This window comes from Nerophis ophidion, linkage group LG28 (genome assembly GCF_033978795.1).
Source record: "Nerophis ophidion isolate RoL-2023_Sa linkage group LG28, RoL_Noph_v1.0, whole genome shotgun sequence".
NCBI lineage: Eukaryota > Metazoa > Chordata > Actinopteri > Syngnathiformes > Syngnathidae > Nerophis > Nerophis ophidion.
This window is the reverse complement of record NC_084638.1, coordinates 4,326,193-4,353,259: the sequence shown is the minus strand read 5'-3', so window position 1 is coordinate 4,353,259 and position 27,067 is coordinate 4,326,193. Positions and strand designations below refer to the sequence as shown.

At 40.9% G+C, this 27,067-nt stretch overlaps 1 protein-coding gene across 1 annotated transcript in view; it reads left to right on the top strand.

Moving 5' to 3' along the window:
* LOC133544907 (vertebrate ancient opsin-like) overlaps positions 1 to 27,067 on the top strand; it is a 188,374-nt gene that overhangs the window by 33,263 nt on the left and 128,044 nt on the right. Inside the window, exon 2 of the mRNA XM_061890148.1 lies at positions 18,918 to 19,246. Within this exon, the coding sequence (XP_061746132.1) occupies positions 18,918 to 19,246 (329 nt within the window). The remainder of the gene's footprint in view (positions 1 to 18,917; positions 19,247 to 27,067) is intronic.

The window sequence follows — 27,067 nt, the reverse complement described above, 5'->3', positions numbered from 1 at the left end:
TATTTATATAGCGCTCTTTCTCTAATGACTCAAAGCGCTTTACATAGTGAAACCCAATATAAATGGGTTGTACTTGTATAGCGCTTTTCTACCTTCAAGGTACTCAAAGCGCTTTGACACTACTTCCACATTCACACACACATTCACACACTGATGGAGGGAGCTGCCATGCAAGGCGCCAACCAGCACCCATCAGGAGCAAGGGTGGAGTGTCTTGCTCAGGACACAACGGACGTGACGAGGTTGGTACCAGGTGGGAATTGAACCAGGGACGCTCGGGTTGCGCACGGCCACTCTCCCCACTGCGCCACGCCGTCCCTAATATCTAATATCTCATTTTTACATTCAAACCAGTGTGGGTGGCACTGGGAGCAGGTGGGTAAAGTGTCTTGCCCAAGGACACAACGGCAGTGACTCGGATGGCGGAAGCGGGGATCGGACCTGCAACCCTCAAGTTGCTGGCACGGCCGCTCTACCAACCGAGCTATGCCGCCCCAACGTCTCATGTCTTTCTGATGCGATGCTGTCGATACAGCGCCTCTATAGTGGCGCAACTGCAGTAGAAGCATTTAAGTCTCATCTTAAAACTCATCTGTATACTCTAGCCTTTAAATAGACCTCCTTTTTAGACCAGTTGATCTGCCGCTTCTTTTCTTTCTCCTATGTCCCCCCCTCCCTTGTGGAGGGGGTCCGGTCCGATGACCATGGATGAAGTACTGACTGTCCAGAGTCGAGACCCAGGATGGACCGCTCGCCTGTATCGGTTGGGGACATCTCTACGCTGCTGATCCGCTTGAGATGGTTTCCTGTGGACGGGACTCTCACTGCTGTCTTGGAGCCACTATGGAATGAACTTTCACAGTATCATGTTAGACCCGCTCGACATCCATTGCTTTCGGTCCCCTAGAGGGGGGGGGTTGCCCACATCTGAGGTCCTCTCCAAGGTTTCTCATAGTCAGCATTGTCACTGGCGTCCCACTGGATGTGAATTCTCCCTGCCCACTGGGTGTGAGTTTTCCTTGCCCTTTTGTGGGTTCTTCCGAGGATGTTGTAGTCGTAATGATTTGTGCAGCCCTTTGAGACATTTGTGATTTGGGGCTATATAAATAAACATTGATTGATTGATTGATTGATAAAATCGGTAAGTGCCGCACAGGGACATCATTTGAACGTAGGGAAAAACTGGTGCCATGAGCACGGAGAGGAGAAAGAAGAACACAAGTCAGAGAGGGTTAGCCCGCTGAGCCGTAATAAACAATAAATCACAAACATTGTGCGTAGAGGGGTGAGTAAGACGGGGTATTGCTCAATCCTGGGTTTGTCATTTAATCTGTTATTTTCCCCGATGCACGGCATCAGGCACGGCACCCGGCAGACGCATCGAGGGGATCATCGCAGCTCGGGCGGGAACAAAGATCCCCTCCTTTTTTTTTTCTGTCTGACGGCTTTATCTCAGGAAATTTTGATTCAGCTGTCGCCTTTGATCCGTGGGCTGCATTTGATACGTGGCGAAACATTAGGCAATAATTTTGTTCGACGCTGGTGGTAACGTGACTTTTGTATAGGATGGTTAGACCCTGCCAATACCCCTCTAATTAATACTAAATACACAATTAGAACCTTGGAATTTCATGGCTGCAACACATGCCAAAGTAGTTGGGAAAGGGCATGTTCACCACGGTGTTACATCACCTTTTCTTTTAACAACACTCAATAAACGTTTGGGAACTGAGGAAACTACTTGTGGAAGCTTTGAAAGTGGAATTATTTCCCATTCTTGTTGTATGTAGAGCTTCAGTCGTTCAAGAGTCCGGGGTCTCCGCTGTCGTATTTTACGCTTCATAATGCGCCACACATTTTCGATGGGAGACAGGTCTGGACTGCGGGCGGGCCAGGAAAGTACCCGCGCTTTTTTTTTTTACACAGTCACGTTGTTGTAACACGTGCTAAATGTGGCTTGGCATTGTCTTGCTGAAATAAGCAGGGGCGTCCATAAAAAAGACGGCGCTTAGATGGTTCCATTGTTGATTCGTTACTACAGCGATACTATACTAGTACCCTAGTTCAACGTCTACACCTGCGGCTTATAGCCTTGTGCAACCAATATATATACAGTTGTAAAAACATTGTAATACAAACCCCGTTTCCATACGAGTTGGAAAATTGTGTTAGATGTAAATATAAACGGAATACAATGATTTGCAAATCCTTTTCAACCCATATTCAATTGAATATGCTACAAAGACAACATATTTGATGTTCAAATTTATGAACTATATATTTTTTTGGTGAATAATAATTAACTTAAAATTTCATGGCTGCAACACGTGCCAAAGTAGTTGGGAAAGGGCATGTTCACCACTGTGTTACATCACATTTTCTTTTAACAACACTCAATAAACGTTTGGGAACTGAGGAAACTAATTGTTGAAGCTTTGAAAGTGGAATTCTTTCCCATTCTTGTTTTATGTAGAGCTTCAGTCGTTCAACAGTCCGGGGTCTCCCGCTGTCGTATTTTACGCTTCATATGCGCCACACATTTTCCATGGGAGGCAGGTGTGGACTACAAGCAGGCCAGTCTAGTACCCGCACTCTTTTACTATGAAGCCACGCTGTTGTAACACGTGGCTTGGCATCGTCTTGCTGAAATAAGCGGGGGCGTCCATGAAAAAGACGGCGCTTAGATGGCAGCATATGTTGTTCCAAAACCTGTATGTACCTTTCAGCATTAATGGTGCCTTCACAGATGTGTAAGTTACCCATGCCTTGGGCACTAATGCACCCCCATACCATCACAGATGCTGGTTTTTGAACTTTGCGTCGATAACAGTCTGGATGGTTCGCTTCCCCTTTGGTCCGGATGGCATGATGTCGAATATTTCCAAAAACAATTTGAAATGTGGACTCGTCAGACAACAGAACACTTTTCCACTTTGCATCAGTCCATCTTAGATGATCTCAGGGCTCCAGAGAAGCCGGCGGCGTTTCTGGATGTTGTTGATAAATGGCTTACGCTTTGCATAGTAGAGCTTTAACTTGCACTTACAGATGTAGCAACAAACTGTATTTAGTGACAGTGGTTTTCTGAAGTGTTTCTGAGCCCATGTGGTGATATCCTTTAGAGATTGATGTCGGTTTTTGATACAGTGCCGTCCGAGGGATCGAAGGTCACGGTCATTCAATGTTGGTTTCCGGCAGAGCCGCTTACGTGGAGTGATTTCTCCAGATTCTCTGAACCTTTTGATGATATTATGGAGCGTAGATGTTGAAATCCCTAAATTTCTTGCAATTGCACTTTGAGAAACGTTGTTCTTAAACTGTTTGACTATTTGCTCACGCAGTTGTGTGAGTATATTGTCTTTGTAGCATATTCAACTGAATATGGGTTGAAAATGATTTGCAAATCATTGTATTCCGTTTATATTTACATCTAACACAATTTCCCAACTCATATGGAAACGGGGTTTGTACCCCAAAAATTGCTTCGAGGTCGGTAAGCACAACAACAATTAGGCGCCCCGGGTTATAAGGCGCACTGTCGAGTTTTTGTCATGTAGGGTGTACCCCGCCTACCGCCCGAATGCTGCTGAGATTGGCTCCAGCACCCCCCCCCCCCCCCCCGCGACCCCAAGAGGGACACACAGTAGAAAAATGGATGGACGGATCATTATGAAAGACAAGACAATGGATGTTTTTTTTTTTTTAAATGTATGCATTCTAAATATTAAATAAACGTAAATAGAAGTCTCAAACTCAAAGTGCACTTTTTGTATAGAACGCCACTGCAACAGTTTAAAACAAATAAAGTGCACTTTTGTGCATGATGTCACTAAGATGACATATCGAAACAACACTCAATTAAAGTGCACTTTATGTACAATTAAGTATTTAGCCGCACGGGACCGTTTCACCAAAATTACCCCCCCATCAATTTTAAACATGAATTAAAGCTGCAAGCAGTGATGGACGGGGCCGAGTTTTTAAACATGTACATACAAAAAATTAATAAAACTCTTTCATCAACTTTTAATCGGAAGGGTTCAATCCCTCTCCTGTGCTTATTTGAAGCCAACACGACAAACGCGCTCAGAGGAGATATTGTTTAAAAAAAGGTGACTGTTCTTACAAAACTTTTGTTTTGAAGGGGGAAATGCAAACTTCCTGTGGATTTTTGCTGGGCGGTGTCAGTGTATGAAATATAGGTCTACGTGAGACCTACTTAGAGGTTTTTGTTTCATGTGTCTACGACATTCCTACTGGGAGTTGGGGGCAGTTTTGTCTGTGTTTCTTTCTAGGGGGCGCTAGAGCACAATTTTGTGTTTGTTTTTTTGATTAGATCGCACTTTTTGCAAGTCCTGATGTGTGTGTCCAATTTGGTGAGTTTTGAAGCATGTTATGGGGGTCAAATTACAGCTCGAAGAGGCGGCGGTATAATAATAAAGAATAATAATAATAATTAAAGCTGCAAGCAGCGATGGACAAGACCAACTTTTGCTGGTGTTTTCTGCCTTTACCCATTCAACATATTACCTACCTTCCCTGCATCCTGGGGTCACACTGGTGCTTCTTTCTTTCACCCATACACGCTGGAGCTTCCTGCCATCACCCAGACAACACATCTTTACCTGCACATTACTTACCTTCTCTGTATCCTGGAGTCAAACTGGTGCCTCCTTCTTTCACCCAGTCAACATATCTTTACTCGCACAGTACCTACCTTCTCTGCATTTTGTGTTCACGCTGGTGCTTCCTGCTTTTAAGCGGCCATCTTGAGACGGCAGCAGCGTAGCAGTTCTTTGAAGTCTCGTAAAATCAAAACCGGAGCAGTTAGCAAAACTCTTTGCGCAACTTTTAATCAGATGGGTTCAATCTCTTTCCTGTGCGAGTTTGAAGCCTACACAACAAATGCGCTCAGAGGAGATAATGCTTGAAAAAAGGTGACAGGTTTTACAAAACTTTTGTTTTGAAGGGGTAATTGCCAACTTCCTGTTGATTTTTGCTGAAGGATGTCAATGAATGAAATGTAGGTCTAAGTGAGACCTACATAAAAGTTTTTGTTTCATGTCTCTACAACATTCCTACCGGAAGTTACAAGCAGTTTTGTATGTTTTCTTCCTAGGAGTAGTTTTGTCTGTGTTTTATTCCTAGGGGGCGCTAAAACGCAATTTTGAGTTTTTTTTTTTTTTTTATTAGATCATAATTTTCGCCAGTCCTGATGTGTGTGTCCAGTTTGGTGAGTTTTGAGGCATTTTAAGGGGTTTTAAATTACAGCTCAAAGAGGCAAAAATATTTTTTTTTAGGAAACTTTTGTTTTGAAGGGGTTTTTGCCAACTTCCTGTTGATTTTTGCTGAAGGGTGTCAATGTATGAAATCTAGGTCTAAGTCATACCTACATAGAGGTTTTTGTTTCATGTCTCTACAACATTCCTACCGGAAGTTAAACGCAGTTGTCTTTGTTTTCTTCCTAGGAGTAGTTTTGTCTGTGTTTTATTCCTAGGGGGCGCTAAAACGCAATTTTGAGTTTTTTTTTTTTTTTTATTAGATCGTAATTTTCGCCAGTCCTGATGTGTGTGTCCAGTTTGGTGAGTTTTGAGGCATTTTAAGGGGTTTTAAATTACAGCTCAAAGAGGCAAAAATATTTTTTTTTAGGAAACTTTTGTTTTGAAGGGGTTTTTGCCAACTTCCTGTTGATTTTTGCTGAACGGTGTCAATGTATGAAATCCAGGTCTAAGTCAGACCTACATAGAGATATGTGTTTCATATCTCTACGACATTCCTACCGGAAGTTACAAGCAGTTTTGTATGTTTTCTTCCTAGGAGTAGTTTTGTCTGTGTTTTATTCCTAGGGGGCGCTAAAACGCAATTTTGAGTTTTTTTTTAATTTTTATTAGATCATAATTTTCGCCAGTCCTGATGTGTGTGTCCAGTTTGGTCAGTTTTGAGGCATTTTAAGGGGTTTTAAATTACAGCTCAAAGAGGCAAAAATATTTTTTTTTAGGAAACTTTTGTTTTGAAGGGGTTTTTGCCAACTTCCTGTTGATTTTTGCTGAAGGGTGTCAATGTATGAAATCTAGGTCTAAGTCATACCTACATAGAGGTTTTTGTTTCATGTCTCTACGACATTCCTAACGGAAGTTACAAGCAGTTTTGTCTGTTTTTTGCTAGGCGGCGCTAGAGCGCAATTTTAAGTTTTTTTTAATTTTTATTAAACCGCAATTTTCTCCAGTCCTGATGTGTGTGTTAAATTTGGTGAGGTTTTGAAGCGTGTTAAAGGGCTCAAATTACAGCTCAAAGAGGTGGCGGTATAATAATAATAATAAAACCATAGAAATTTAATAGGGTCGTCTGTCCCAAAGGGACATCGGTCCCTAACAAGAAAACAACGGACGGTCGTGGTTAAAAGAGCAGGGTGTTTTGTCCACTGAACAATCTCCACAGTACTCTGGATGTTCTTTCTAGAATCAACCGAGGAGAGGTGCCTGAATGATTCAGTCATTCTGGATAATAGGACGGGATAAAATCTAGTCCGTAGTCTGAAGAGCATTACTCAGACATGGACTTGGCGCCTCACGACTCGATAAGCCGCTCAGATCATTATTTGGCCACCTGCCTCAGTCTCCCTGCATCCCAATTAATCCCAAAGTTGTTATATCGGGTTCAGGTCAGGACTCTGTGCAGGCCAGTCAAGTTCATCCACACCAGACTCTGTCATCCATGTCTTTATGGACTTTGCTTTGTGCATTGGTGCACAGCCATGAAGGTAAATGGGTCGTACTTGTATAGCACCTTTTTTTTTACCTTTTGTTCCCAGTGAACAGACAGAAGCTGTCTTTGTCGCACCAAGTTTAAAGGCTTGGAAAGTTCCGCTGTGTACGATGGGAAGAGACGGGGGAGGGGTTATCTATTGTCATCCAAAATCTGCCCAAGCTCGATCCAGGACCAGTCCAAGCCCGAGGCATCTTTTTCTTTTGAGTTAATGTGACCGAAAACATACCCTCCCCACTCCGTTAGAAAGAGCTGTAGTCATGTAAACCGGGAAAGTCCAAATAAAAAGAGGTGGCGTACAATCTTTCGCCAGAGCGTGCTGGGACACTGTGCAAGGGGAAAATTTGAATGGTAAATGGGTTGTACTTGTATAGCGCTTTTCTCTACCTTTTTTTTAAAGGACTCAAAGCGCTTTGACACTATTTCCACATTCACCCATTCACACACTGATGGCGGGAGCTGCCATGCAAGGCGCTAACCAGGACCTATCAGGAGCAAGGGTGAAGATTCTTCCTCAAGGACACAACAGACGTGACAGGGATGGTAGAAGGTGGGGATTGAACCAGGAACCCTCAGGTTGCTGGCACAGCAAGTCTCCCAACCGCGCCAATTTTGGCCTGGGCCGCGTGTCTGAGACTCCTGGCTTAGATGCAGCTGGTCGGCCATGGAAACCCATTCCAAACTCAGACTGGTCCACCAGATTTCCAAATGGAAAAGATCGACTCATCAGTCCAGAGAAGGCGTGTCCACTGCTCTAGAGTCCAGTGGCGTCGTAAGAAAACCCTCGTCTCCATAGCAACGTCTTTGTCGCTTTCACTCATCTTCCGCTTTTCCACTAATGCAGGGGTAGGCAACCCAGAACGTTGAAAGAGTCATTTTGGACCCAAATAACACAAAGCTGTCAAACGCCATTCATATAAAACTTGCGGGACTGAGACCCCTGGCTTAGATGCAGCTGCATGGCCATGGAAACCCATTCCAAACTCAGACTGATCCATCAGATTGCCAGATGGAAAAGTGTGACTCATCAGTCCAGAGAAGGCGTCTCCACTGCTCTAGAATCCAGTGGCGACGTAAGAAAACCCTTGTCTCCATAGCAACGTCTTTGTCGCTTTCACTCATCTCCCGCTTTTCCACTAATGCAGGGGTAGGCAACCCAGAACATTGAAAGAGTCATTTTGGACCCAAATAACACAACGCTGTCAAACGCCATTGATATAAAACTTGCGGGACTGAGACCCCTGGCTTAGATGCAGCTGCCCGGCCATGGAAACCCATTCCAAACTCAGACTGGTCCACCAGATTGCCAGATGGAAAAGTTTGACTCATCAGTCCAGAAAAGGCGTCTCCACTGCTCTAGAGTCCAGTGGCGACGTAAGAAAACGCTCATCTCCATAGCAACGTCTCTGTCGCTTTCACTCATCTCCCGCTTTTCCACTAATGCAGGGGTAGGCAACCCAGAACGTTGAAAGAGCCATTTTGGACTCAAATAACACAACGCTGTCAAACGCCATTGATATAAAACTTGCGGGACTGAGACCCCTGTCTTAGATGCAGCTGCTCGGCCATGGAAACCCATTCCAAACTCAGACTGACCCATCAGATTGCCAGATGGAAGTTTGATTCATCAGTCCAGAGAAGGCGTCTCCACTGCTCTAGAATCCAGTGGCGACGTAAGAAAACCCTTGTCTCCATAGCAGCGTCTTTGTCGCTTTCACTCATCTCCCGCTTTTCCACTAATGCAGGGGTAGGCAACCCAGAACATTGAAAGAGCCATTTTGGACTCAAATAACACAACGCTGTCAAACGCCATTGATATAAAACTTACGGGACTGAGACCCCTGGCTTAGATGCAGCTGCATGGCCATGGAAACCCATTCCAAACTCAGACTGACCCATCACATTGCCAGATGGAAAAGTTTGACTCATCAGTCCAGAGAAGGCGTCTCCACTGCTCTAGAGTCCGGTGGCGACGTAAGAAAACCCTCATCTTCATAGCAACGTCTCTGTCGCTTTCACTCATCTCCCGCTTTTCCACTAATGCATGGGTAGGCAACCCAGAACGTTGAAAGAGTCATTTTGGACCCAAATAACACAACGCTGTCAAACGCCATTCATATAAAACTTGCGGGACTGAGACCCCTGGCTTAGATGCAGCTGCTCGGCCATGGAAACCCATTCCAAACTCAGACTGATCCATCAGATTGCCAGATGGAAGTTTGATTCATCAGTCCAGAGAAGGCGTCTCCACTGCTCTAGAGTCCAGTGGCGACATGCTTTACATTACTGCATCCCATGCTTTGCATTGGACTTGGTGATGTATGGCTTAGATGCAGCTGCCCGGCCATGGAAACCCAGTCCACGAAGCTCTCTGTGTACTGTACGTGGGCTAATTGGAAGGTCACGTGAAGTTTGGAGCGCGGAAAGTCGCCGACCCCTCTCTCTGTCAGTTTACATGGCCTACCGCTTGGTGGCTGAGTTGCTGTTGTTCCCAAAACCTTCCATTTTCTTATAATAAAGCTGAAAGTTGACTATGGAATATTTAGGAGCGAGGACATTTACGACCGGATTTGTCGCACAGGTGGCAATCCCTATGACAGTTCCACGCTGGAAATCACTGAAAGCGGCCCATTCTTTCACACATGTTCGTAGAAACAGTCGCCGTGATTTTATTCAAGTGATTAGGACACCTGATCCTGGTCGTTTGGATGGGTGGCCAAATACTTTTGCCGATATCGTGTACGAGTGGAATGCATGAGAACCCGAACTGTGTAGGAGTTAAAAGACTGGAGCGCTCCAATCAACCCGGTCCTGCTCAAATAGTGGGGGGGGGGGGGGGTGGGCGATGCCAGCGGGGGACATTCTTTTTATTGCCGTAGCAGAATATGATGAAGTGTTTGTAGCACTTGGCTTCACTGTAAGCACGGCGGGAGGCGAGGGAAGACAAATGTGTTGTTTCTTTTAACGTTAATAAGCTTACAACGTTATGCAGAGGTATCATTTTAATTTTTTTTTTAGACAAATGAAACTATTTATAGTCACTATTTAATAGTCCTAGAAGCACTGAATTAACCGAACGTGCATTTTTTTTTTCCGGAACGGGGGAGGGTGTTTAAGGAGAAAACCCATGCACGCCAAGGCAGGGGTTTTTCAACCTTTTCTGAGCCGAGGCGCATGTTTTTCATCAAAAAAATGTAACTCTGTAGACAATAATAAGTCGTCATTGCAATTGTTGGGTACGAATTCGGAACATACTCAAGCATGCATCACTAAAGCTCTTGTCTCAAAGTAGGTGTACTGTCACAACCGAGTAAGTCTTTGCTGTCGTCCAGCATTCTGTTTTTGTTTGACTTTGTAGCCAGTTCAGTTCTGCATAACCTTCCCTAAACTTCATTGCCTTCTCTTAGGGGCACTCACCTTTTGTTTATTTTTGGTTTAAGCATTAGACACCTTTTTACCTGCACCCTGCCTCCCGCTATTTCCGACATCTTCAAAGCAATTAGCTACCAGCTTCCACCTACTGATATGGAAAAATATTACACGGTTTTCATGTCTTCCTTTGAGCGATATTTCCCTGCATCTACTTTGTTTTAGGACTCAAGGATATTTCACTTGTTTTTTATTGTCATGCCATGTTCGGATGTACATTGTGCTCCACCGTAAGTCTTTGCTGTCGTCCAGCATTCTGATTTTGTTTGACTTTATAGCCAGTTCAGTTCTGCATAGCCTTCCCTAAACTTCATTGCCTTCTCTTAGGGGCACTCACATTTTGTGTATTTTTGGTTTAAGCATTAGACACCTTTTTACCTGCACCCTGCCTCCCGCTATTTCCGACATCTACAAAGCAATTAGCTACCAGCTGCCACCTACTGATATGGAAGGTGGTCAGGTAGAGCGTTCCACAGACTGGTACCCCATAATGGCGCTCGTCTGTTCGAAAATGCCATGTTCGGAGATACATTGTGCTCCACCGTAAGTCTTTGCTGTCGTCCAGCATTCTGATTTTGTTGACTTTGTAGCCAGTTCAGTTCTGCATAGCCTTCCCTAAACTTCAATGCCTTACCTTAGGGACACTCACCTTTTGTTTATTTTTGGTTTAAGCATTAGACACCTTTTTACCTGCACCCTGCCTCCCGCTATTTCCGACATCTACAAAGCAATTAGCTACCAGCTTCCACCTACTGATATGGAAAAATATTACACGGTTTTCATGTCTTCCTTTGAGCGATATTTCCCCGCATCTAGTTTGTTTTAGGACTCAAGAATATTTCACTTGTTTTTTATTGTCATGCCATGTTCGGAGATACATTGTGCTCCACCGTAAGTCTTTGCTGTCGTCCAGCATTCTGTTTTTGTTGACTTTGTAGCCAGTTCAGTTCTGCATAGCCTTCCCTAAACTTCAATGCCTTACCTTAGGGGCACTCACATTTTGTGTATTTTTGGTTTAAGCATTAGACACCTTTTTACCTGCACCCTGCCTCCCGCTATTTCCGACATCTACAAAGCAATTAGCTACCAGCTTCCACCTACTGATATGGAAAAATATTACACGGTTTTCATGTCTTCCTTTGAGCGATATTTCCCCGCATCTACTTTGTTTTAGGACTCAAGAATATTTCACTTGTTTTTTATTGTCATGCCATGTTCGGATGTACATTGTGCTCCACCGTAAGTCTTTGCTGTCGTCCAGCATTCTGATTTTGTTGACTTTGTAGCCAGTTCAGTTCTGCATAGCCTTCCCTAAACTTCATTGCCTTCTCTTAGGGGCACTCACCTTTTGTTTATTGTTGGTTTAAGCATTAGACACCTTTTTACCTGCACCCTGCCTCCCGCTATTTCCGACATCTACAAAGCAATTAGCTACCAGCTTCCACCTACTGATATGGAAAAATATTACACGGTTTTCATGTCTTCCTTTGAGCGATATTTCCCCGCATCTACTTTGTTTTAGGACTCAAGAATATTTCACTAGTTTTTTATTGTCATGCCATGTTCGGATGTACATTGTGCTCCACCGTAAGTCTTTGCTGTCTTCCAGCATTCTGATTTTGTTTGACTTTATAGCCAGTTCAGTTCTGCATAGCCTTCCCTACTTTCAATGTCTTTCTTTAGGGGCACTCACCTTTTGTTTATTTTTGGTTTAAGCATTAGACACCTTTTTACCTGCACCCTGCCTCCCGCTATTTCCGACATCTACAAAGCAATTAGCTACCAGCTTCCACCTACTGATATGGAAAAATATTACACGGTTTTCATGTCTTCCTTTGAGCGCCATTCCCCGCATCTACTTTGTTTTAGGACTCAAAAATATTTCACTAGTTTTTTATTGTCATGCCATGTTCGGATGTACATTGTGCTCCACCGTAAGTCTTTGCTGTCGTCCAGCATTCTGATTTTGTTTGACTTTATAGCCAGTTCAGTTCTGCATAGCTTTCCCTAAACTTCAATGTCTTTCCTTAGGGGCACTCACCTTTTGTTTATTGTTGGTTTAAGCATTAGACACCTTTTTACCTGCACTCTGCCTCCCGCTATTTCCGACATCTACAAAGCAATTAGCTACCAGCTTCCACCTACTGATATGGAAAAATATTACACGGTTTTCATGTCTTCCTTTGAGCGCCATTCCCCGCATCTACTTTGTTTTAGGACTCAAGAATATTTCACTTGTTTTTTATTGTCATGCCATGTTCGGAGATACATTGTGCTCCACCGTAAGTCTTTGCTGTCTTCCAGCATTTTGTTTTTGTTGACTTTGTAGCCAGTTCAGTTCTGCATAGCCTTCCCTACTTTCAATGTCTTTCTTTAGGGGCACTCACCTTTTGTTTATTTTTGGTTTAAGCATTAGACACCTTTTTACCTGCACCCTGCCTCCCGCTATTTCCGACATCTACAAAGCAATTAGCTACCAGCTTCCACCTACTGATATGGAAAAATATTACACGGTTTTCATGTCTTCCTTTGAGCGATATTTCCCCGCATCTAGTTTGTTTTAGGACTCAAGAATATTTCAGTTGTTTTTTATTGTCATGCCATGTTCGGAGATACATTGTGCTCCACCGTAAGTCTTTGCTGTCGTCCAGCATTCTGTTTTTGTTGACTTTGTAGCCAGTTCAGTTCTGCATAGCTTTCCCTAAACTTCAATGCCTTACCTTAGGGGCACTCACATTTTGTGTATTTTTGGTTTAAGCATTAGACACCTTTTTACCTGCACCCTGCCTCCCGCTATTTCCGACATCTACAAAGCAATTAGCTACCAGCTGCCACCTACTGATATGGAAGGTGGTCAGGTAGAGCGTTCCACAGACTGGTACCCCGTAATGGCGGTCGTCTGTTCGACCAATCAGCAGTCGACAGCACAGCCCGCACCCTTGAAAGTTCCAGGAACTAGTGTTGTCCCGATACCAATATTTTGGTACCGGTACCAACATTATTTTGATACTTTTCGGTACTTTTCTAAATAAAGGGGACCACAAAAATGGCATTATTGGCTTTAATTTAACAACAAATCTTAGGGTACATTAAACATATGTTTGGTTTTTTTTGCAAGTTTGTCCTTAAATAAAATAGTGAACAAACAAGAAAAGTTGTCTTTTATTAGTAAGTAAAGAAACAAATGCTCCTAATATTCAGTAACATATTGTGTCATTTTTCATTTTATTATTTCGTCAAAATTATGAAGGACAAGCGGTAGAAAATGAATTATTAATCTACTCGTTCATTTACTGTTAATATTTTCTCTCAACGTGTTCTGTTAAAATGTCAAAATCACTTATTCTTCAGTTGTTTGATACTTTACATTAGTTGTGGATGATACCACAAATTTGGGTATCGATCCGATACCAAGTCATTACAGGATCATACGTTGGTCATATTCAAAGTCCTCATGTGTCCTGGCACATATATTCTGAGTTTAGAAACATAATATGAATTTTTTTTAAAAACGAAAGAAGATGTGATGCGAAAAAATATCGACGTAATCATAGTAGTATCGACTAGATACGCTCCTGTACTTGGTATCATTACAGTGGATATCAGGTGTAGATCCACCAATGTTTCTTTACATTTTGACGCCGGCAAGTGAAGCATGTTTAGCTATTCCTCGTCCTGCAGTGATAATGATACTTGTAAGAAACTTACTTTGTCGCCATGGAGACGAGGATTAGTGATTTTGAAGTAGCTAAAACACTGCCGACAGCACTTTAGTTTTTGTGTTATAACTTCACCTTTATCGTTCATTTTAAGCCAAAATGCGTCCGTTCTCCCTTTCCTTGTCTATACACTGTGTCTGTTTGTTAGTACTCTGTGATTGTGCACTGCCGAACATGCTCCTGGTCAAAAAACCAGCAATGACACGACGTGACGACGATTAGTATTTTTCAGAGGCGGTATAGTACCGAATATGATTCATTGGTATCGCGGTACTATACTAAAACCGGTATACCGTACAACCCTACCAGGAACATTCAGAAAAAAGTCCCACCAAGCTGGCAGGAATTAAAAATAGTTCCTGATGGACTAAAATCTAGTTTTTGGTGGAAACACAGGGGGAACTGATAACTAAGACTTAAGTTTAAATATGAAATGAGCCAGACTTTTTTTCTCCCTTTCCTTGTCTATACACTGAGTCTGTTTGTTAGTACTCTGTGATTGTGCACTGCCGAACATGCTCCTGGTTAAAAAAACAGCAATGACACGACGTGATGACGATTGGTATTTTTCAGAGGCGGTTTAGTACCGAATATGATTCATTGGTATTGCGGTACTATACTAAAACCGGTATACCGTACAACCCTACCAGAAACCTTCAGAAAAAAGTCCCACCAAGCTGGCAGGAACTAAAAATAGGTCTTGATGGACTAAAATCTAGTTTTTGGTGGAAACACAGGGGGAACTGATAACTAAGACTTAAGTTTAAATATGAAATGAGCCCGACTTTTTTTCTCCCTTTCCTTGTCTATACACTGTCTGTTTGTTAGTACTCTGTGATTGTGCACTGCCGAACATGCTCCTGGTTAAAAAAACAGCAATGACACGACGTGACGACGATTGGTATTTTTCAGAGGCGGTATAGTACCGAATATAATTTTTTAGTATTGCGGTACTATACTAATACCGGTATACCGTACAACCCTACCAGGAACCTTCAGAAAAAAGTCCCACCAAGCTGGCAGGAACTAAAAATAGATCTTGAGGGACTAAAATCTAGTTTTTGGTGGAAACACAGGGGGAACTGATAACTAAGACTTAAGTTTAAATATGAAATGAGCCAGACTTTTTTTCTCCCTTTCCTTGTCTATACACTGTCTGTTTGTTAGTACTCTGTGATTGTGCACTGCCGAACATGCTCCTGGTTAAAAAAACAGCAATGACACGACGTGATGACGATTGGTATTTTTCAGAGGCGGTATAGTACCGAATATAATTCTTTAGTATTGCGGTACTATACTAATACCGGTATACCGTACAACCCTACCAGGAACCTTCCAAAAAAAGTCCCACCAAGCTGGCAGGAACTAAAAATAGGTCTTGATGGACTAAAATCTAGTTTTTGGTGGAAACAAAGGGGGAACTGATAACTAAGACTTAAGTTTAAATATGAAATGAGCCAGACTTTTTTTCTCCCTTTCCTTGTCTATACACTGAGTCTGTTTGTTAGTACTCTGTGATTGTGCACTGCCGAACATGCTCCTGGTCAAAAAACCAGCAATGACACGACGTGACGTTGATTGGTATTTTTCAGAGGCGGTATGGTACCGAATATGATTCATTAGTATCGCGGTACTATACTAATACCGGTATACCGTACAACCCTACCAGGAACCTTCAGAAAAAAGTCCCACCAAGCTGGCAGGAACTAAAAATAGGTCTTGATGGACTAAAATCTAGTTTTTGGTGGAAACACAGGGGGAACTGATAACTAAGACTTAAGTTTAAATATGAAATGAGCCAGACTTTTTTTCTCCCTTTCCTTGTCTATACACTGTCTGTTAGTACTCTGTGATTGTGCACTGCCGAACATGCTCCTGGTCAAAAAAACAGCAATGACACGACGTGGCATTGATTGATATTTTTCAGAGGCGGTATAGTACCGAATATGATTCATTGGTATCGCGGTACTATACTAATACCGGTATACCGTACAACCCTACCAGGAACCTTCAGAAAAAAGTCCCACCAAGCTGGCAGGAACTAAAAATAGATCTTGAGGGACTAAAATCTAGTTTTTGGTGGAAACGCAGGGGGAACTGATAACTAAGACTTAAGTTTAAATATGAAATGAGCCAGACTTTTTTTCTCCCTTTCCTTGTCTATACACTGTCTGTTTGTTAGTACTCTGTGATTGTGCACTGCCGAATATGCTCCTGGTCAAAAAAACAGCAATGACACGACGTGGCATTGATTGATATTTTTCAGAGGCGGTATAGTACCGAATATGATTCATTAGTATTGCGGTACTATACTAATACCGGTATACCGTACAACCCTACCAGGAACCTTCAGAAAAAAGTCCCACCAAGCTGGCAGGAACTAAAAATAGGTCTTGATGGACTAAAATCTAGTTTTTGGTGGAAACACAGGGGGAACTTTATTTAAGTGAATGGGAAGCGAGCGAGATAACTAAGACTTAAGTTTAAATATGAAATGAGCCAGACTTTTTTTCCCCCTTTCGTTGTCTATACACTGAGTCTGTTTGTTAGTACTCTGTGATTGTGCACTGCCGAACATGCTCCTGGTCAAAAAAACAGCAATGACACGACGTGACGTTGATTGGTATTTTTCAGAGGCGGTATAGTACCGAATATGATTCATTGGTATCGCGGTACTATACTAAAACCGGTATACCGTACAACCCTACCAGGAACCTTCCAAAAAAAGTCCCATCAAGCTGGCAGGAACTAAAAATAGGTCTTGATGGACTAAAATCTAGTTTTTGGTGGAAACACAGGGGGAACTGATAACTAAGACTTAAGTTTAAATATGAAATGAGCCAGACTTTTTTTCTCCCTTTCCTTGTCTATACACTGTCTGTTTGTTAGTACTCTGTGATTGTGCACTGCCGAACATGCTCCTGGTCAAAAAAACAGCAATGACACGACGTGACGTTGATTGGTATTTTTCAGAGGCGGTATAGTACCGAATATAATTCTTTAGTATCGCGGTACTATACTAATACCGGTATACTGTACAACCCTACCAGGAACCTTCAGAAAAAAGTCCCACCAAGCTGGCAGGAACTAAAAATAGGTCTTGATGGACTAAAATCTAGTTTTTGGTGGAAACACAGGGGGAACTGATAACTAAGACTTAAGTTTAAATATGAAATGAGCCAGACTTTTTTTCTCCCTTTCCTTGTCTATACACTGAGTCTGTTTGTTAGTACTCTGTGATTGTGCACTGCCGAACATGCTCCTGGTCAAAAAAACAGCAATGACACGACGTGGCATTGATTGATATTTTTCAGAGGCGGTATAGTACCGAATATGATTCATTAGTATTGCGGTACTATACTAATACCGGTATACCGTATAACCCTACCAGGAACCTTCCAAAAAAAGTCCCACCAAGCTGGCAGGAACTAAAAATAGGTCTTGATGGACTAAAATCTAGTTTTTGGTGGAAACACAGGGGGAACTGATAACTAAGACTTAAGTTTAAATATGAAATGAGCCAGACTTTTTTTCTCCCTTTCCTTGTCTATACACTGTGTCTGTTTGTTAGTACTCTGTGATTGTGCACTGCCGAACATGCTCCTGGTCAAAAAAACAGCAATGACACGACGTGATGACGATTGGTATTTTTCAGAGACGGTATAGTACCGAATATAATTTTTTAGTATTGCGGTACTATACTAATACCGGTATACTGTACAACCCTACCAGGAACCTTCCAAAAAAAGTCCCACCAAGCTGGCAGGAACTAAAAATAGGTCTTGATGGACTAAAATCTAGTTTTTGGTGGAAACACAGGGGGAACTGATAACTAAGACTTAAGTTTAAATATGAAATGAGCCAGACTTTTTTTCTCCCTTTCCTTGTCCATACACTGTCTGTTTGTTAGTACTCTGTGATTGTGCACTGCCGAATATGCTCCTGGTCAAAAAAACAGCAATGACACGACGTGATGACGATTGGTATTTTTCAGAGGCGGTATAGTACCGAATATAATTCTTTAGTATTGCGGTACTATACTAATACCGGTATACTGTACAACCCTACCAGGAACCTTCAGAAAAAAGTCCCACCAAGCTGGCAGGAACTAAAAATAGATCTTGAGGGACTAAAATCTAGTTTTTGGTGGAAACACAGGGGGAACTTTATTTAAGTGAATGTGAAGCGAGCCAGATAACTAAGACTTAAGTTTAAATATGAAATGAGCCAGACTTTTTTTCTCCCTTTCCTTGTCTATACACTGAGTCTGTTTGTTAGTACTCTGTGATTGTGCACTGCCGAACATGCTCCTGGTCAAAAAAACAGCAATGACACGACGTGATGACGATTAGTATTTTTCAGAGGCGGTATAGTACCGAATATGATTCATTAGTATCGCGGTACTATACTAATACCGGTATACCGTACAACCCTACCAGGAACCTTCAGAAAAAAGTCCCACCAAGCTGGCAAGAATTAAAAATAGTTCCTGATGGACTAAAATCTAGTTTTTGGTGGAAACACAGGTGGAACTTTATTCCGTAAAAGCGAGCAAGATAACTAAAACTAAGTTTAAATATGAAATGAGCCGTACTTTTTTTCTCCCTTTCCTTGTCTATACACTGTGTCTGTTTGTTAGTACTCTGTGATTGTGCACTGCCGAACATGCTCCTGGTCAAAAAAACAGCAATGACACGACGTGGCATTGATTGATATTTTTCAGAGGCGGTATAGTACCGAATATGATTCATTAGTATTGCGGTACTATACTAATACCGGTATACCGTACAACCCTACCAGGAACCTTCAGAAAAAAGTCCCACCAAGCTGGCAGGAACTAAAAATAGTTCCTGATGGACTAAAATCTAGTTTTTGGTGGAAACACAGGGGGAACTTTATTTAAGTAAATGGGAAGCGAGCAAGATAACTACGACTGAAATTTAAATATGAAATGAGCCGGACTTTTTAAAGATTTACTAACAGTTTTTTGTGGTCACCTTGTAGGTATCGTGTCCCTGATCTCGCTGGCCGTCCTCTCCTACGAGCGCTACTGCACCATGATGACCCCCACCGAGGCGGACTCCTCCGACTACTGTAAGATCTCCTTGGGCATCGCCCTCTCCTGGGTCTACTCCCTCATCTGGACCCTGCCCCCGCTCTTCGGCTGGAGCCGCTACGGCCCGGAGGGACCCGGGACCACCTGCTCCGTGGACTGGAAGGCCAAGACGGCCAATAACGTCTCCTACATCATATGTCTGTTTGTCTTCTGCCTCGTCGTGCCGCTGCTGGTCATCGTGTTCTGCTACGGGAAGCTGCTGTGCGCCATCAGACAGGTGAGTCGCCGTCTTCCTCAGAACCACCGTGTTCGCATATACCCACACGAGCTTGGCACACCCTCAATATCTAAGAAATATAGTCGGGGTCAAAATTTAACAGGGACCATTTTCTGCTGCAGCCTTCTTCTGCCATTCAGCCGTTGTGATGCTCAATAGCAGGCCTGCGCAATTATTTTGACTCGGGGGGGCCACATTTAGACAAAAAAATGTGTCTGGGGGCCGGTATATCTATTTTTAGGAACGCTTATACAAAACCTCACAATAATGTCTGATTGAATGCTAAAAAACGTCATGACAGACCGCCTTTAAAAACATAGTGGAATTAAAAATGAATATCCATGAACGATAAAACACTGAATATTGACAAAATATGAACGATCGACATATTTTACGATCAAGTGAAACCTCACAATAATGTCTGATTGAATGCTAAAAAACATTATGACAGACCGCCTTTAAAAAACGCAAATAAATTTTAAATTTTTCTATGAACGATAAAACACTGAATATTGACAAAAAATGAACGATCGACATATTTTACAATCAGGTGAAACCTCACAATAATGTCCGATTGAATGCTTAAAAACGTTATGACAGACCGCCATAAAAATACGCAATGGAATTTTACATTTTTCTATAAACGATAAAACACTGAATATTGACAAAATATGAACGATCGACATATTTTACGATCAAGTGAAACCACACAATAATGTCTGATTGAATGCTAAAAAACTTTGACAGACCGCGTTAAAAAACGCAGATACATTTTAAATTTTTCTGTAAACGATAAAATACTGATTGACAAAATATAAACTATCGACATATTTTACAATCAAGTGAAACCTCACAAAAATGTCTGATTGAATGCTAAAAAACTTTGACAGACCGCGTTAAAAAACGCAAATAAATTTTAAATTTTTCTATAAACGATAAAACACTGAATATTGACAAAATATGAATATCACGCCCCCTTTTGATCGACATATTTTGCAATCAAGTGAAACCTCACAATAATGTCTGATTGAATGCTAAAAAAACGTTATGACAGACCGCCTTAAAAATACGCAATGGAATTTTACATTTTTCTATGAACGATAAAACACTGAATATTGACAAAATATGAACGATCAACATATTTTACGATCAAGTGAAACCACACAATAATGTCTGATTGAATGCTAAAAAACTTTGACAGACCGCGTTAAAAAACGCAAATAAATTTTAAATTTTTCTATAAACGATAAAACACTGAATATTGACAAAATATAAACGATTGACATATTTTACAATCAAGTGAAACCTCACAAAAATGTTTGATTGAATGATAAAAAACGTTATGACAGGCCGCTTTAAAAAACGTAATGGAATTTTACATGTTTCTATGAACGATAAAACACTGAATGTTGAAAAAATATGAGCAATTGACATATTTTACAATCAAGTGAAACCTCACAATAATGTCTCATTGAATGCTAAAAAACTTTATGACAGACCGCCTTAAAAAAAACACAAATACATTTTACATTTTTCTATAAACGATACAACACTGAATATTGACAAAATATAAACGATCGACATATTTTACAATCAAGTGAAACCTCACAAAAATGTCTGATTGAATGCTAAAAAAAACGTTATGACAGACCGCCTTTAAAAAACATAATGGAATTTTACATTCTTCTATGAACGATAAAACACTGAATATTGACAAAATATGAACAATTGACATATTTTACAATCAAGTGAAACCTCACAAAAATGTCTGATTGAATGCTAAAAAACGTTATGACAGACCGCCTTTAAAAAACGTAATGGAATTTTACATGTTTCTATGAACGATAAAACACTGAATATTGACAAAAAAAGAATGCCACGCCCCCTTTCGATCGACATCTTTTACAATCAAGTGAAACCTCACAAAAATATCTGATTGAATGCTAAAAAAACGTTATGACGGACCGCCTTTAAAAAAACGTAGTGGAATTTTAAATTTTTCTATGAACGATAAAACACTGAATATTGACAAAATATGAACAATCGGCATATTTCACAATCAAGTGAAACCCCACAAAACTATCTGATTGAATGCTAAAAAACGTTACGACAGACCGGATTAAAAAAATGCAATGGAATTTTCACTTTTTTTCTACTAACGATAAAACACTGAATATTGACAAAATATGAACGATCGACATGTTTTACAATCAAGTGAAACGCAACAAAAATCTAACAAACAGTGAAATATGAACGCAAAGGGTACAAAATAAGCCCACCTACAATCTGATAGATCTGATATTTGCTGAATTCCCTCCAGGGATCAATAAAGTACTTTCTATTCTATTCTATTCTATATATCACTAAGCTTTAGAACTTTGTTGTGAAAATCTCCTTCCGCGTCTGTGGAAACGCTTCCCGCCCACACTGCTTGGTACCTCGTCGGAGCTGCTGTGACACAGATGACCATAGTTACAGGTAGATTATCCATACGCGCTGATTCAAACCTTTGAAATACTTTGTATAGCTGAAGACTTACGGTCATTAGTCATCGCTGTTATCCCTGGCTAGGGGGCAGTCAGATACTAGGCCTTTGCCAAGGGCCACCTGGGGTAACAGTAATAAAGGGGGTTAACATCTTAGTGCCCCAAGACCCCTTAGAGGAGCCTTTAACGTCATGCCCATGACATAAAGTTACAAACACTTTTTTAAAAAGAAGGGTTTTTAAGCCTTTTTTAAAAGCATCCACAGTCTGTGGTGCCCTCAGGTGGTCAGGGAGAGCGTTCCACAGACTGGGAGCGGCGGACCAGAAAGCCCGGTCTCCCATTGTTCTTAGCTTTGCTTAGAGGTTGGAGAAGTCTTGGAGCAGTCTTGAGTTTCCAAATATTTCTACAACTCTGTGATAGAGTGATTGGTGAACATGATTGTTGATCGGGCATAGTAAAGTCTTGTTTGGACTTCGTTAACAATAGACCGATGGGGCTGCAACCCGCGGCTCTTGGATCACTCCGATGTGGCTCAGCTGCATACTTGCCGACCCCCCCATTTTTCCGGGAGGTTTTCCGGATTTCAGATCCTTTACCAGAAATCTCCCCGGGATAGCTTTATCAGATTTTCACCCGGACAACAATTTTGAGGGCGTGCCCTGATGGCAATGCCTTAAACGTCCTCTCGACCATGTCGTCGAGTCCGCTTTAATAAATACTATGCTATCTGAGTGCCGGCCGGCCACATCTAGTGTGTGGCTGCCGACTCATACTTGTTCAACAGCCATACAGGTTACACTTAGGGTTGTAATATAAACAACTTTAACACTCTTACTAACATGCGCCACACTGTGAACCCACACCAAACAACAATGACAAACACATTTCGGGAGAACATCCGCACTGTAACACAACATGAACACAACAGAACAGATACCCAGAATCCCATGCATCCCTAACTCTTCCGGGCTACATTATACACCCCCCACTACCACCCCTCACCCCTTCCTGCGTCGGTTGAGGTGGGCGTTGTTAGTAGTCGTTTAGTAGTTTGGTGTCAAATGTGCGACAAAATGAGAGCAGACAGTGTTGACACCAAACAACAATGACAAACACATTTCGGGAGAACATCCGCACTGTAACACAACATGAACACAACAGAACAGATACCCAGAATCCCATGCATCCCTAACTCTTCCGGGCTACATTATACACCCCCCACTACCACCCCTCACCCCTTCCTGCGTCGGTTGAGGTGGGCGTTGTTAGTAGTCGTTTAGTAGTTTGGTGTCGAATGTGCGACAAAATGAGAGCAGACAGTGTTGACACACAACGTTGCGACCTTGTTAAAATCCTGAACAGACGTTTATTGGGATAGGGTAAACATCTGTTCAAACAATATGAAAATTACACAAGTGTTAAAGCACCTCTTCATGAGTGTTATGACTTCAACTCAGTGGCCTAGTGGTTAGAGTGTCTGTCGTGAGTTCAAACCCCGGCCGAGTCATGCCAAAGACTCTAAAAATGGGACCCGTTACCCTCCCTGCTTGGCACTCGGCATCAAGGGTTGGAATTGGGGGTTATATCACCCCAAAAATGATTCCTGAGCGTGGCCACCGCTGCTGCTCACTGCTCCCCTCACCTCCCAGGGGGTGAACAAGGGGGATGGGTCAAATGCAGAGGACAAATTCCACCACACCTAGTGTGTGTGTGACTATCGTTGGTACCTAAACTTTCCCTATAGTTCCTGCGCCAAAATGTGTGCGTTTTTTCTGTCTACACGCTATTTCTGCTTTCCGGGGACCGGTACTTTCTTTTTTTTTAGAGGCGGTATAGTACCGAATATGATTCATTAGTATCTTGGTACTCTACTAATATGGCATAAAGTGCCACAGGGGAGTTTGCCAATTTCTTATCTGCAGTGGGAGGTAACCCATGTCGCATTTCACACACTGACAGACAGAATGGGAGGTACTAGTCTCTCTCTCTCTCTCTCTCTCTCTCTCTCTCTCTCTCTCTCTCTCTCACACACACACACATGCACAGTTTGCCCTTCCAAAGAACAAGTCCCAGAGCAAATTTTCCAGGATTACAAACCCCCTTCTCCATCTGTGAGGAGTCACGTTTTCCCCCGGATCAACGACGACTTGCGCTTGTTTGTTTTCATCAGCACACTTTTATTTATTTCATTTATTTATTTTTCCGACAAACTCGCCCAGCAGTCTGGTGCACGCGACATTGACACCGTCAGAGTTAGTTTGTGACGAACCCCAAGATGCAGAGAAGGAGGCAGGCATTGAGTAGGAAAACATGGTTTTAATTTACACACTAAAACAAAAAAACAAATAAAGGGTACAAACAAAAAGCGCGCACGAGGCGGATAACAAACTAGGTTAGGAAAAACAAAACTGGACCGCTACACAGCACTCGGCTGGAGGACAAAACAGAATCAAAAAGGGGTCGGGCTGATTGACACCAGGTGTGGTCAGGTGCCAATAGGCCACAGCTGAGGGAAAACAGCGAACAGGGGAAAAAAACAGGAAACTGACGAAATAAGAGCGCTGAAATAACAACCGTGTGGAGCCAGAATACTGACAGCAAGTTTTCGTATTGGAAATAAAAACCAACAAACTCTGACATTTTGTATTTAATTTTTTTTTTCAGTACCAACATTTATTGTCAGTATTCAGGCTAAATAGTTTAATTATTCTCTGCATTTGAGCCATCACCCTTGTTCACCCCCTGGGAGGTGAGTGGAGCAGCTGGTAGATAATTGCTTTGTAGATGTCGGAAGTAGCGGAAGGCAGCGTGAAGGTAAAAGGGTATCTAATGCTTGAACCAAAAATAAACAATAGGTGAGTGCCCCTAAGGAAAGGCATTGAAGCTTAGGGAAGGCTATGATGGAGGAAACTAAAACTGAACTGGCTGCAAAGTCAACAAAAACAGAATGCTGGACGACAGCAAAGACTTACGGCGGAGCAAAAATGTACATCCAAACATGACATGACAATCAACAATGTCGGATAAAAACAACTTAAATATTCTTGATTGCTAAAACTGCTGCAGGGAAATACCCCCCCCCCCAAAAAAAAATAGGAGCGCAAGACAAGAACTAATACACTACACACGCAAACAATACTAAATAAGTAAAGGTGTGATGTGACAGGTGGTGACAGTACACCTGCTTTGAGACAAGAACTATAGTGATGCATGCTTGGTTATGGCTTGAATTCCCATTCAAAAATGGCGACCTTTTACTGTCAACTGAGTTTGAGTTTCGTTTTTGAGTGATTTATGCTCAAAAAAGGTTGAAAAACACTGATGTGCATGTATGTATGTTTGTACAGTGGATGTATATGTACATGTATGTATATATGTATGTTTGTACAGTGAATGTATATGTACATGTATGTATGTATGTATGTCTGTACAGTGAATGTACATGTACATGTATGTATATATGTATGTTTGTACAGTGGATGTATATGTACATGTATGTATATATGTATGTTTGTACAGTGAATGTACATGTATATATATATATATATATGTATGTTTATACAGTGAATGTATATGTACATGTATGTATGTATGTATGTCTGTACAGTGAATGTACATGTACATGTATGTATATATGTATGTTTGTACAGTGAATGTATATGTACATGTATGTATATATGTATGTTTGTACAGTGAATGTATATGTACATGTATGTATGTATGTATGTCTGTACAGTGAATGTACATGTACATGTATGTGCATATGTATGGTTGTACAGTGGATGTATATGTACATGTATGTATATATGTATGTTTGTACAGTGATGTACATGTATATATATATATATATATGTATGTTTATACAGTGAATGTATATGTACATGTATATATATGTATGTTTATACAGTGAATGTATATGTACATGTATATATATATATATGTATGTTTGTACAGTGAATGTATATGTACATGTATGTATATATGTATGTTTGTACAGTGAATGTATATGTACATGTATGTATATATGTATGTTTGTACAGTGAATGTACATGTACATGTATGTGTATATGTATGGTTGTACAGTGGATGTATATGTACATGTATGTATATATGTATGTTTGTACAGTGAATGTATATGTACATGTATGTATGTATGTATGTCTGTACAGTGAATGTACATGTACATGTATGTGTATATGTATGGTTGTACAGTGGATGTATATGTACATGTATGTATATATGTATGTTTGTACAGTGAATGTATATGTACATGTATATATATGTATGTTTATACAGTGAATGTATATGTACATGTATATATATATATATATATATGTATGTTTATACAGCGAATGTATATGTACATGTATGTATATATGTATGTTTGTACAGTGAATGTGTATGTACATGTATGTGTATATGCATGTTTGTACAGTGAATGTATATGTGCATGTATGTGTATATGTATGTTTGTACAGTGGATGTGTGTGTACATGTATGTATCTATGTATGTTTGTACAGTGGATGTATATGTACATGTATGTGTATATGTATGTTTGTACAGTGGATGTATATGTACATGTATGTGTATATGCATGTTTGTACAGTGAATGTATATGTACATATATGTGCATATGTATGTTTGTACAGTGAATGTATATGTACATATATGTATATATGTATGTTTGTACAGTGAATGTATATGTACATGTATGTATGTATGTATGTATGTCTGTACAGTGAATGTACATGTATGTGTATATGTATGGTTGTACAGTGGATGTATATGTACATGTATGTATATATGTATGTTTGTACAGTGAATGTACATGTATATATATATATATATATGTATGTTTATACAGTGAATGTATATGTACATGTGTATATATATATGTATGTTTATACAGTGAATGTATATGTACATGTATATATATGTATATGTATGTTTATACAGTGAATGTATATGTACATGTATATATATATATATGTATGTTTATACAGTGAATGTATATGTACATGTATGTGTATATGCATGTTTGTACAGTGAATGTATATGTACATGTATATATATATATATGTATGTTTATACAGTGAATGTATATGTACATGTATATATATGTATGTTTATACAGTGAATGTATATGTACATGTATATATATATATATATATGTATGTTTATACAGTGAATGTATATGTACATGTATATATATATATATGTATGTCTGTACAGTGAATGTGTATGTACATGTATGTGTATATGTATGTTTGTACAGTGGATGTGTATGTACATGTATGTATCTATGTATGTTTGTACAGTGGATGTATATGTACA